The sequence below is a fragment of the Nelusetta ayraudi genome, unplaced genomic scaffold, assembly GCF_046127955.1.
Source record: "Nelusetta ayraudi isolate G7.1 ecotype Tasmania unplaced genomic scaffold, CSIRO-AGI_Nayr_v1 ptg000028l, whole genome shotgun sequence".
NCBI lineage: Eukaryota > Metazoa > Chordata > Actinopteri > Tetraodontiformes > Monacanthidae > Nelusetta > Nelusetta ayraudi.
In genome coordinates, this window is record NW_027466078.1 from 2,952,501 (window position 1) to 2,963,633 (window position 11,133).

Sequence of the window (11,133 nt, forward strand, 5' to 3'; positions counted from 1 at the left end):
GAGCCTGGGTCCAGGACCACTTCCTGTCAGTAAGCCTGGGTCCAGGACCACTTCCTGTTAGTGAGCCTGGGTCCTGGACTACTTCCTGTCTGACTAATTTGCAACAGCACCAGCTAACTGCAGCTAATCTCTAAACTGTGTGTGTGTGTGTGTGTGTGTGTGTGTGTGTGTGTGTGTGTGTGTGTGTGTGTGTGTGTGTGTGTGTGTGTGTGTGTGTGTGTGTGTGCGCAGCTTCAAGGTCAAGTACTGTCTGAAGGCCAGTGGTCTCAGCGCTCCATCCTCCCTCAGTAAGTCCCGCCTCCCCGCGCCCCACTTCCTCCCTCCGTGGCATTTCATGTGACCGTCGCTGCTGCTCTGTGATTGGCCGGCAGGCTTCAGGGTGGAGGTGCTGCTGGACCGGCTGAAGCAGAAGGAGAGCACCAGGCGGGTCCTGTTCCTGCACAGCCAGAGCTCCCACTACTTCAAGAACATGACGGTAGCCAACGGTCGGGCGCCGGCCTGCGAGGAGCAGCACGTCTACCTGAGGGTCAGTGAGGAGGAGGAGGGGCCAGGGGCGGGGCTTCCCACCGAAGGGGATCCAACATGACGGCCACATTCATTTCAATGGAGTTGAGACCTGTGGCTGCGTCTCAATTCAGGGTCTGCATCCTTCGGAGGAAGCGTCCTCCGTCTGAAGGAAGCGTCCCAACCCAAACCCCGCCTCCCCGGTAACCACACGGGACGGTCTCGCCTTTGGCGGATTTCCTGGTTGCGTCACGGCCGTTCCCCCCTTCTGGCCAACCCCGGAAGTGACGTTTACATAGCATCAAGCTAACCATTGGTTCACCATCTAACAATGGCGTTGGATTTTCAAATACGTAAAAACCCAAGTTAAGATTTCAATACTTAAATTTATACGTTGTGTCTTTGCCAGTACATGCTTGCGTGCTGCTGCAAAGCATCCTGGGATCCTGGGAAGTCAGCTGAAATTAGCGCCATCTACTGGCAAAGACACAACGTATAAATTTAAGTATTGAAATTTCACATAAAATATTCAGTTTTTACCGTAGGGTTTTTACTTATTTGAACATCCAACGCCATCGTTACATGGTGAACCAATGGTTAGCTTGATGCTATAAAAAGGTCACGTCCGGGGTTGGCCAGCAGGAGGGAACGGCGGTGACGCAACCAGGAAATACACCGAAGGCGAGACCGTCCCGTGTGGTCACCGGGGAGGCAGACCCTGAATTGAGACGCAGCCCTGGACAAAGGTTTTGGCTTCCTCAATGTGAGGCTCCCATAGAGCAGGGAGCAAGATTTTCCGCTGTTCAGTCGTCATAGTCGAGCTGTGCTGCTGCCCCCTGCAGGACGACCGTGAGTTCCGGGACAAGATCACTCCCATCTCGGTGGTGATGGAGTTCAGCCTGGACCTCCAGCGGGCCGCTGACCCCACCGGGCTGCAGCCCCTCATCGACCCCTCGGCCCCCTCCAACCTCACCAAGCAGGTGAGGTCTATCTGTCTATGTGTTAGTATATCTATGTGTATATCTATTTGTCTGTCCTGATGTTGTGAGGTCAAGAGTCAGCTGACAGGTCACATGTTCTTCTCTCAGGCGCACATCCTGCTAGACTGTGGTAAAGACAACGTCTGTAGACCAGACCTGAGGCTGGCGGTCAAGAGGTCAACACCCACTTCCTTTTTTTTCTACTTCCTGTTGTAGTTGTCCAGCCTCCCAAAGGCAGGGGCTGCGTCTAAATTCAGGGCCTGCATCCTGCGGAGCATGCACTTTTAGCCGATTCCAAGGATGCACCGCTACTATCCTTCGCGTACTTATGTATCCCAGGATGCTTTGCAGCAGCACGGGAAGCTGAAATTAGCGCCATCTACTGGCAAAGACACTTCGTATAAATTCAAGTATTGAAATTTCAAATAAAATATTCAGTTTTTAACATAGGGTTTTTACTTATTTGAACATCCAACGACATCGTTAGATGGTGAACCAATGGTTAGCTTGATGCTATAAAAAGGTCACTTCCGGGGTTGGCCAGCAGGAGGGAAGGGCGGTGAGGCAACCAGGAAATACGCTGAAGGCGAGACCGTCCCCGCCGTAGGACAGTAGCGGTGCAGCCTTGGAAATCGGCTAAAACGAGGGCGCATTCCGAGTACGCATTTGGAGCGTCCTTCGGACTTTCGGGAATTGGGACAAGCCTTCGCGCAGTGCTATGACGCAACTTCCTTTCAAATGCAGGCTCCGAAGGATGCAGACCCTGAATTGAGACACAGCCTCTGCCTTCTGTTTGCTTAGCATCTTCTGTCAGCTTTACACCTTCTATTAGCTTAGCGTTAAGGCTAAGGCTACGGAAGCAGTCGAAGGATCAGGTCTTCAAAAAGACTCTGCCTCCTGTTAGCTGAGCACCTTCTGTTAAGGTCCGGGTGTTAGCTTTGATGCTAAGAAAGGCTATGGAAGCGGCGAGCAGCGATGCTAAAACTCACGGTGTGTGTGCGCGTGTGTGTGTGTTCCTTTGACAGCGACCGCCAGCAGATCTTCATGGGCGATGACAATGCCCTGACCCTAGAGGTCAGCGCTGAGAACCGGGGGGAGGGAGCCTACGAGGCCGAGCTGCACGTCTACCCGCCGCCGCAGGCCGACTTCACCGGAGTGGTCCGCAGCCAGGTGGGCGGGGCCTCCCCCTCAGTGACATCAGCTGCAGGCGCGGCCACCTCACTGACTGTGTGTGTGTGTGTGTGTGTGTGTGTGTGTGTGTGTGTGTGTGTGTGGCAGACCCTCAGCCGGCTCTCGTGCGCCTACAAGAAGGAGAACCAGACCAAGATGGTGGTGTGTGACCTGGGCAACCCCATGAAGGGTGGGGCCAAGGTAGGTCACATGACCAGGCTGTGGGGGGCGGAGTCTGAGGGGACACAGTCCAGAGCGTATCCAAATGTCGTCTGACCACTTTTATTTCTGGGCTGCCCCGCCCCTCTTCTCTCCCGATTGGCTGTTGCCACGCCCCTCCCCTCCTGCCTGCCCTCTGATTGGCCAGGTGCTGGCGGAGCTGCGTTTCAGCGTGCACCAGCTGTCGGAGGACGACACGTCGGTCAAGTTTGACCTGCAGATCGTCAGGTAGGAGAAGCTGCAGCCCCGCCTGCTGGCGGCCGGTGGAACTGCGGCCGCCACTCTGACCGCCTGCTTCCCTTTCAGCTCCAACCAGTTTAACAACACCAGTCCCAGAGTGTCCAGCAGCACCGACCTGGCAGTGCTGGCCAGAGTGGCCATCAGAGGGTGACGCACGCACACACACGCACACGCACACGCACACGCACACGCACACACACACACACACTCACTATCACTAACACCCCCCCCCCCTTCCGATGGTGTGTGCAGGTCTTCCTCTCCCAGTCAGGTGCTGCTGCCCATCGCCAACTGGAAGCCGAGGGTGCCCCCGGTGGTGGGAGACGATATTGGCCCTCAGATCGTTCACGTGTACGAGGTAGGAACCACAGTGCCACAGCCAGCGGGGGTGGGGGTGAGGGGTCACGGTTGTCAGAGAGCCAATAGGAGGTGTCTGTGTGTGTGTGGCCCCCTCTCTCCTAGCTGCTGAACAGCGGACCCAGCACCATCAGCAAAGCATCCCTGGAGGTGGACTGGCCCCATCAGTTCTCCAACGGCTCCCTGCTCTACATCACCAGCTTCGACACCGAAGGGCCCATCAACTGCACCAGTGACACCCTCATCAACCCCCTCAACGTGTCGGTGAGGGAGAGAGACACTCACTCACAAAAAGAGAGAGAGACACACACAAACACACCTACACACACACACACACAGGCTGTGTCTCAATTCAGGTTCTGCACCCTTCAGACCGAGTGTCCTCCGTCTGAAGGAAGCGTTCTTAGACTTCCCAGCCTAGAAGGACGGACCAAACCCCGCCTCCCCGGTAACCACTCGGGACGGTCTAGCCTTCGGCGTATTTCCTCGTTTCGTCACCGCCGTTCCCTCCGGCTGGCCAACCCAGGAAGTGACGTTTTTATAGTATCAAGCTAACCATTGGTTCGCCATCTAACGATGTCGTTGGATGATCAAATAAATAAAATCCTACGTTCAAAACTGGATACTTTATGTGAAACTTCAATATTTAGATTTATATGTCGTGTCTTCACCAGTACATGCCGCTAATTTCAGCTGACTTCCCAGGATCCCACGATGCTTTGCAGCAGCACGCAAAGCATCATGGGATACCCAAGTGCGCGAAGGATAGTGCGGTGCATCCTTGGAATCGGCTAAAACTAGTGCGTATTTCCGAGGGTGCAGTTTCAGCGTCCTAAGCACCCTCTGGAATTGGGACAAGCCTTCGCGCAGTGCTATGACGCAACTTCCTTTCAAAATGCGTACTTCAAGGACGCAGACCCTGAATTGAGACACAGCCACACACAGAGTTTTAGTATAGCTGCTAGCTGCTTCCATAGCCCTTCTTAGCATCAAAGCTAAGGGAGGAATGCTAAGCTAATAAATGCTGTTAAGCTAACAGAAGGTGCTCGGCTAACAGGAGGTTCTTAGCTAATGTATGGTGCTAGGCTAACAGAAGGTGCTAAGCTAATAGAAGGTGTTAAGCAAATTAAAGGTGCCAAGCCAATAGAAGGAAGCTAAAAGAAGGTGCTAAAGCTAACTGTGTGTGTGTGTGTGTGTGTGTGTGTGTGTGTGTGTGTGTGTGTGTGTGTGTGTGTGTGTGTGTGTGTGTGTGTCAGAACCCCCTGTCCTCAGCCAAGAACACCAGCGGGCCTCCACCCAGGGACCGGGAGACAGAGGGGCGGAGCCAGAACAGCGGCGCCCGCAAGAGGAGAGAAGTGGAGGCGCGGGACACACTAGGAGACATGCAGACCCTGGTGCGCACAAACACACACACAAAGGAGTAGGAGCGGATGCAGTTCCTCTTGTCACAACTAGAGGTGCGCTGAGGGACGGGGGAGTCAACTGTTTGTGTGTGTGTGTGTGGTGCAGGACTGTAGCTCCGCCCACTGCCTGCGTCTGAGGTGTCAGGTGGGCCGCCTGGAGCAGAGGAAGAACGCCATCCTCTTCATCTACTCCCGACTGGATGTCAACAACTTCCTGCGGGTGGGGACACACACGCACGCACATGCACACACGCACACACGCACACACGCACTCATTGACAAAGACGGTGTCCGTGTGTTCCTCAGACGGAGAACCAGAACCGGTCCTATCTGGTTCGCTCCACTGCCTCCTTCAGCGTCATTGAGATGCCCTACAAGAACCTCGAGGTGGAGCTACCGGCCAACAGCACCACGGTGAGACACACACACACACACACACACACACACACACACACACAGGTTCCATTAAACCTCAGCGAGGCTATGGAAACGGCTGGCTTTCCATTAGCTTTAATACCAAGCTAACAGAAGGTACCTGAGCCCCTTACAGGAAGGGTGTCCGTCTACAACAAGACATGCACACACACACAGAGTGTTAGCCTAGCCTGCCAGCTGTTTCCATCGCCTCCCTTATTATTAATGCTAAGCTAGTTGAAGGAGCTAAGCTAACAAAAGGTGTTTGAGACCGGACCCTCTGACAGGAAGTGCGCCTGTCTAGAGCAAGACACACACACACGCACACACACACACACACACACACACACTCACTCAGCGTAGCTGCGAGTTGCGTCTGTAACACTTTCTTAGCATCAAAGCTAACAGAAGGCAGAGTCTGTATGTGCATGCAGTGACCAGTTGTGTGTGTGCGTGCATGTGTGCGCAGGTGGGCCTGTCTGTGGTGTGGGTGGCCGAGCCTCCGCCCCCGGTGCCTGGATGGGTTGTGGCCCTCGCCATCCTAGCTGGCCTGCTGCTGCTGGCGCTGCTCATCTTCGTCATGTATAAGGTGAGCATCAGCAGGCGCCGCCTCAATCAATCACTCTTGCACAATACAGCAGCCCCGTTCATTTCAGCGGACTTGTTGAGCTTGCTAGCTGGCCACTCTGACCAGCATGACCTTCAAGCAGGTAGCAGTAGGGTCTCTTCCCATCATGCCTCTGTGTGTCTAATGTAATGCATCACCAAAACATCACCACACTGTTTTCCAGATGGTTTTCCGGCCTTTAAAAATGTTTTAGGGGAAGATTAAAAGCACTCTCCCTGTCACCTGTTTTCCAGGCGTTTGTATTTCATTTGCAGTCTATGGGAATAATGTTTTTTTTGGGGGGGGGGTCGAAAGGGGTTTGTAGCTGCAGTACCTCGATTGGCCACTGGGGGAAATGCTTTTTTTGGTCGTGTAAGTTTTTTTTAAGCTGCAGTACCTGTATTGACCACTGGGGGGAAATGCTTTTTGGATCAAATTGGATTTTTAGCTGCTGTACCTCGAATGGCCACTGGGGAGACAATGCTTTTTTTTTTTGGGTTGTGTGGGGTTTGACTGAGCTGCCTTATTTGTAAGCCAGGTGTCCAGTTGTCATAAAACACTCCTAAGTCCACCCTCCTCTTTTTTCTTCTTCTTGTGCTCTCTGTCAGCTGGGCTTCTTCAAGAGAGTGCGCCCCCCGCAGGAGGACAGCACCGAGAAGGAGCAGCTGCAGCCTGAGGAGAACGGCAACGCTGACGCCTAGAGCGGAGCGGTGGAGGGGTGGGGGATTGGGGGGGGGGGGGGGGGGGTCACAGCTCCGACAGACACTTCCTGTTTAAAGAGATCTGCAGGCTGTTATGACTTAGCTTAGCTTAGCTTAGCTCAGTGTAGCGTAGCTTCGGGCAAGTAACGGCTTATCACCATTTCCTGCTTTTCAGTTGCCGTTCCGACAAAACAAAACTGCAACTTTAAGACCAAAAGCTCCTGAATCAGATGTTTGATGATGTCATAGTGTGATGACGATGATGTCATAGTGTGATGACGATAATTTCAGGGGATTGTTGTTCAATTTGCACTTTTCCACATTTTATTATGAAAGGGTTTTGGGATTTGGTCAGAAACTCCCCGGAGAGCACGCTAGCTAAAATAAGCTAAGCTAAGCTAAGCTATTAGATCAGATCCTGTCATTGTTTAAAGATGAGATGAAACAAATGATTGTGAGTATTTGATTCTTACCAGACAGAGATCCTGTCGGCAGCAGGAGGCAGCAGCTGATTGGCTGCCTCCCTCAGTGATATATTAACCCTCATTAGTTGTGTCGTCACTTCCTGTGTGCGTCTGCGGGGAAGCTGCTCTCTTCCTGTCCTTTCCTTTTTTTTTTTTTTTTTTCTCCACTTTGTCGTCCTGATGGTTTCAACGAAGCCCCCCCCCCCCTCCTTCTTGTCCAATCACTGATCATTTCAAGAGTAACAGAGGGGCCGGGGCTCAAGGTGTTCCTGCCTTCTGCTCAGTCACATGACTGTTTTTTGTTTCTTTTTTTAATTTTATTATTTGTCTTCCTGAACTTCCTGCCAGCTAGCTGGTTGCTACCCTTTGTGTGTGTGTGTGTGTGTGTGTGTGTGTGTGTGTGTGTGTGTGTGTGTGTGTGTGTGTGTGTGTGTGTGTGTGTGTGTGTGAGTGTTTAGAGTGTAAATATAAAGAAAAACACCTGACAAAATTTCTACAGTATTTTAAATTCACCCATATTGGGTTTTACTTCATGAGCTGGTGACTTTTTAGCGTGTTTCTTAATCCAACAGTGACGTCAGTAGCTGAACTGACCACTAGGGGTCATTAGTGTCCCACTGGTGGGTGATCAGTCACAGTCATGTGACCTGTGCTGTGGATTCTGGTGTGGGTTTTCAAGGGTGACTCGGCAGAAGTGTTTTTTTTTTTTATATACCTATATATCTAAAATTCTGAGTGGCTCCTGCTCAGCTCTCTCTGATTGGCCGAACATTTATGACGACGCCTGCCAGCCAATGGCTACGTGACGTAGCAAGAAAACGAGCTCGTCTGGTTAGCAGCGACATAAGTCGTTTTGTTTTGTCACTTAACTAAGCTAATTCCGGGCTAGCCATAGCATAGCATAGCATTAGCGTGAAGAATCACTTGGGTGTATGAAAAAGTCTGGCTGTTAACTTTGATCCTAGCCAAGCTAATCCGCTTCCATTCTTGAGACTTTCAACTTCTAGTAGTTTAATTTAGAATAGTTTTTTTTTTTTTTAACTCTGCTCTTCAGCTATTTTTTGTTGCAATCATGTCTCAATCCTGATTGGTCCAGAGACCTGTCACATCGCCGCAGGGTGCTGCCATGCTCTTTCACACACACAAAAATAATTATAATAATAAAAAACAGTGCCACCTTTGATCCTGAGAGTCCTGCTTTTTTCTGCCAACATCAACACACACACACACACACACTCTTGCTGTGTCTCAATTCAGGGTCTGCATCCTTGAAGTACGCATTTTTGAAAGGAAGTTGCGTCGTAGCACTGCGCGAAGGCCGAGGCTAGTTAGGACAGCTGCCTGCGCTCTCCAGTTGGGATACCGCTGCTGCCGCCAAAATTCTAATACCTCCGAGATCACAGGGTCAGCCTGCTGAAGTGCCCCCATATCGGCAGGTGGACACTGAGGAAAACCATGAATAGCAGCTTGATTGACTTCGGGCCCTCCAGCTTGTAAAGCTTGTTTCAAGGGTGGTGGAAGTGACGTGCCAGGAACTACAGCTTCCAGGTCCGCTAATACCAGAGGGTGCAAGCGGGACAGGGCATCCGCATTCACATTACTCTTGCCCGGGCGGTAGCGAACCTCAAAATCAAAACCCGCGAAGTTGGGCTACCCAGCGCTGCTCCAGGGCTCCAAGTTTAGCTGTGGAGAGATAGCTAAGAGGATTATTGTCTGTGTACACAAGACATTTGTGGCCGAGCAAGTACTCGCGGAACTTCTCTGCCATTGCCCACTTTAATGCCAAAAACTCCAGCTTCATGGAGCTGTAGTTGTAAGGATTACGCTCTGTTGGCCTCAAGCCTCGGCTTGCAAATGCTACAGGACGCACCTTTCCCTCCTGCTCTTGTGAAAGGACTGCACCCAGACCTCCATGACTGGCGTCCACCTCCAGGATGAAGGGAAGGGCAAAGTTGGCGTATGCAAGCACGGGGGCATTGGTAAGCTTCAATCTTAAGGCATCAAAGCTCTGTTGGTGTTCTGATGTCCACTTTTCTGGAACTCTGCGTTCCGACCTCTTGGACTTAGCTCCCCCAAGTTCCGCCACAAGACGGTGTAGAGGGGCAGCCAATTTGGCAAACCCCTCCACAAAGCGGCAGTAGTAGCTAGCAAATCCAAGAAAGGACTGCAGCTCTAAGATGGTGGCGGGGGGCTGCCAATTGGCTACCACCTCAACTTTGGCTGGGTCAGTCAAGACACCATTAGCCGAAATGACATGCCCCAAATAGCTGACCTCTTGCTGGAAGAATGAGCATTTTGATAGCTTAGCCTTCAGGCCCTCTCGTTGCAACAGCTGCAGCACCACCTCCAACCGCTCCAGGTGTTGTTGGAAAGTAGAGGAGAAGACCACGATGTTGTCTAGATATAACAACACAGACTGACATTGCTGGTCTCCGAAAATCCTCTGCATAAGCCGCTGGAAGGTGCTAGGCGTGTTACACAGCCCAAAGGGCATGCGGTTCCACTCGAACAGGCCGAAAGGAGTGCAAAAAGCCGTTTTCGGTCGGTCGGCCTCCGCAACTGGAACCTGATTGCCCCAGTTAGCGTGTCCAGTGACTCCTCAATGCGAGGAAAAGGGAAGGCGTCCTTCCTGGTTCGGCTATTGAGTTGCCGGTAGTCCACACACAAGCGCAGACTTCCGTTCTTTTTCTTAACGAGCACAATTGGTGAGGCGAAAGGACTGCAACTCTCACTGATGACCTGCGCACTAAGCAGCTGGTTGATGTTCTTTGACTACCTCGTATTCCGATGGTGGAATACGCCGGTAGCGCTGACGGATGGGAGTCTCATCCAAAAGAGGGATTTCATGAGAAATCAAATTGGTGCACCCCAAGTCACCATCGTGAGATGAAAAGACGGCGGTGTGTTTCCGGAGAAGACCTTGTGCTTCCTCTTGTTCCTCGGCCGACAAGACCGACAGATCAATTGTCTCCACCTGGTCTGGCAATTGGGGACCCACAACCTGAGATGCCAGGAAGGCTGTATGGGATGGGATCTCCTCAACCCCAGGGGGCAAGCTCACCACACTAACCTTGCTCAGAACCCCTACCACTGTATGTGGATAGAATAGCACATCTGTGGAACCCACATTCACGATGGGGATGTGTGCAGTACCGTTCTCAACTCAAATCAATGCTGGGGAGGCCAGCAATCCAGCTGGAAGTCCCCTGTCCGAGGGCTCAAAAAGCACTGTGGTGCCAGAATAATGTGCAGGACATGTAGCCAGAACCACCTGCATTGTGCCACCAGGGATGCGGGAAGCCTTCCGGCCACGTACCTTGACCCTACTAGCAGCTTCTGACGGAGGGGCTTCAGAGTCAAAAAAAATAATCAATGAAATAGACAATGATCATTAAAAACAAAAGGGGGAAGGGGAGGCGGACAACGCCGACTTACCGAACAGAGGCACAACCAACAGGAGAGTTCCCGGCTGGACAACCCCAGCCTCACGCCACCAACAGCCTGCCACACCGCGTTGAGAGCGAGACCGTGTCATCGTTATACAAATATAACATGATCGGAGGTGGAAGCAGAGCGGAGTGCACATACCTGTGTTCTGCACAAGATGAAGCGCGTGCAACCAAAGCGGCGAACGCCCAAGCTTTAGTTATCCAAAGATCGCGTGCAACCGCGACGACAAACAAAACCACGTTGCCGCACCAGCACGAGGCCCGCCACACTGGGCGACAATCACGGCAGCAAACCAGCTGATCCCGAAGGGAGAGTGAGAGACAGAGGCGCGCCGGAAGCTGCCACCTTTTTAAGCGGGTAACCCCGCCCATTAATCAATGCCCAGATGGTGTCAATGGCCCAGCAAAACAAAGGAGGGACAGAGAGAGAGAGAGCCTCCAGCACCCCTGCTACAAGTTGGAAATCAGAATAACTAGTAACCTAACCAGAAGTAATCAGAAGAGCAAACAACAAAAACTGTCTATGGCCAGAGTTATCAACGAAGGAAAAACAAAAAGGACATTGTGGAGGTGCAGAGAATGAGACCCAGAAGCGAAAGCAGAAGGTTGAAGCGTTTATTCTCCG

General features: G+C 52.1%; 1 protein-coding gene across 4 annotated transcripts in view; it reads left to right on the top strand.

Annotated features, from left to right (window-relative positions):
* Positions 1 to 8,248, top strand: part of itgav (integrin, alpha V) — a 17,128-nt gene extending 8,880 nt beyond the window's left edge. For 2 of the 4 annotated variants that reach the window (XM_076030474.1, XM_076030475.1), the window contains exons 18-32: positions 232 to 287; positions 372 to 526; positions 1,347 to 1,484; positions 1,593 to 1,660; positions 2,510 to 2,654; positions 2,763 to 2,855; positions 3,022 to 3,101; positions 3,180 to 3,260; positions 3,366 to 3,471; positions 3,576 to 3,734; positions 4,727 to 4,864; positions 4,980 to 5,093; positions 5,180 to 5,287; positions 5,757 to 5,876; positions 6,503 to 8,248. In XM_076030474.1, the coding sequence (XP_075886589.1) occupies positions 232 to 287; positions 372 to 526; positions 1,347 to 1,484; positions 1,593 to 1,660; positions 2,510 to 2,654; positions 2,763 to 2,855; positions 3,022 to 3,101; positions 3,180 to 3,260; positions 3,366 to 3,471; positions 3,576 to 3,734; positions 4,727 to 4,864; positions 4,980 to 5,093; positions 5,180 to 5,287; positions 5,757 to 5,876; positions 6,503 to 6,595 (1,654 nt within the window). In that variant the 3' untranslated portion in view covers positions 6,596 to 8,248. The remainder of the gene's footprint in view (positions 1 to 231; positions 288 to 371; positions 527 to 1,346; positions 1,485 to 1,592; positions 1,661 to 2,509; positions 2,655 to 2,762; positions 2,856 to 3,021; positions 3,102 to 3,179; positions 3,261 to 3,365; positions 3,472 to 3,575; positions 3,735 to 4,726; positions 4,865 to 4,979; positions 5,094 to 5,179; positions 5,288 to 5,756; positions 5,877 to 6,502) is intronic. The other 2 variants (XR_012927175.1, XR_012927176.1) reach the window with 2 other exon arrangements.
* The last annotated feature ends 2,885 nt before the right edge of the window (positions 8,249 to 11,133 follow it).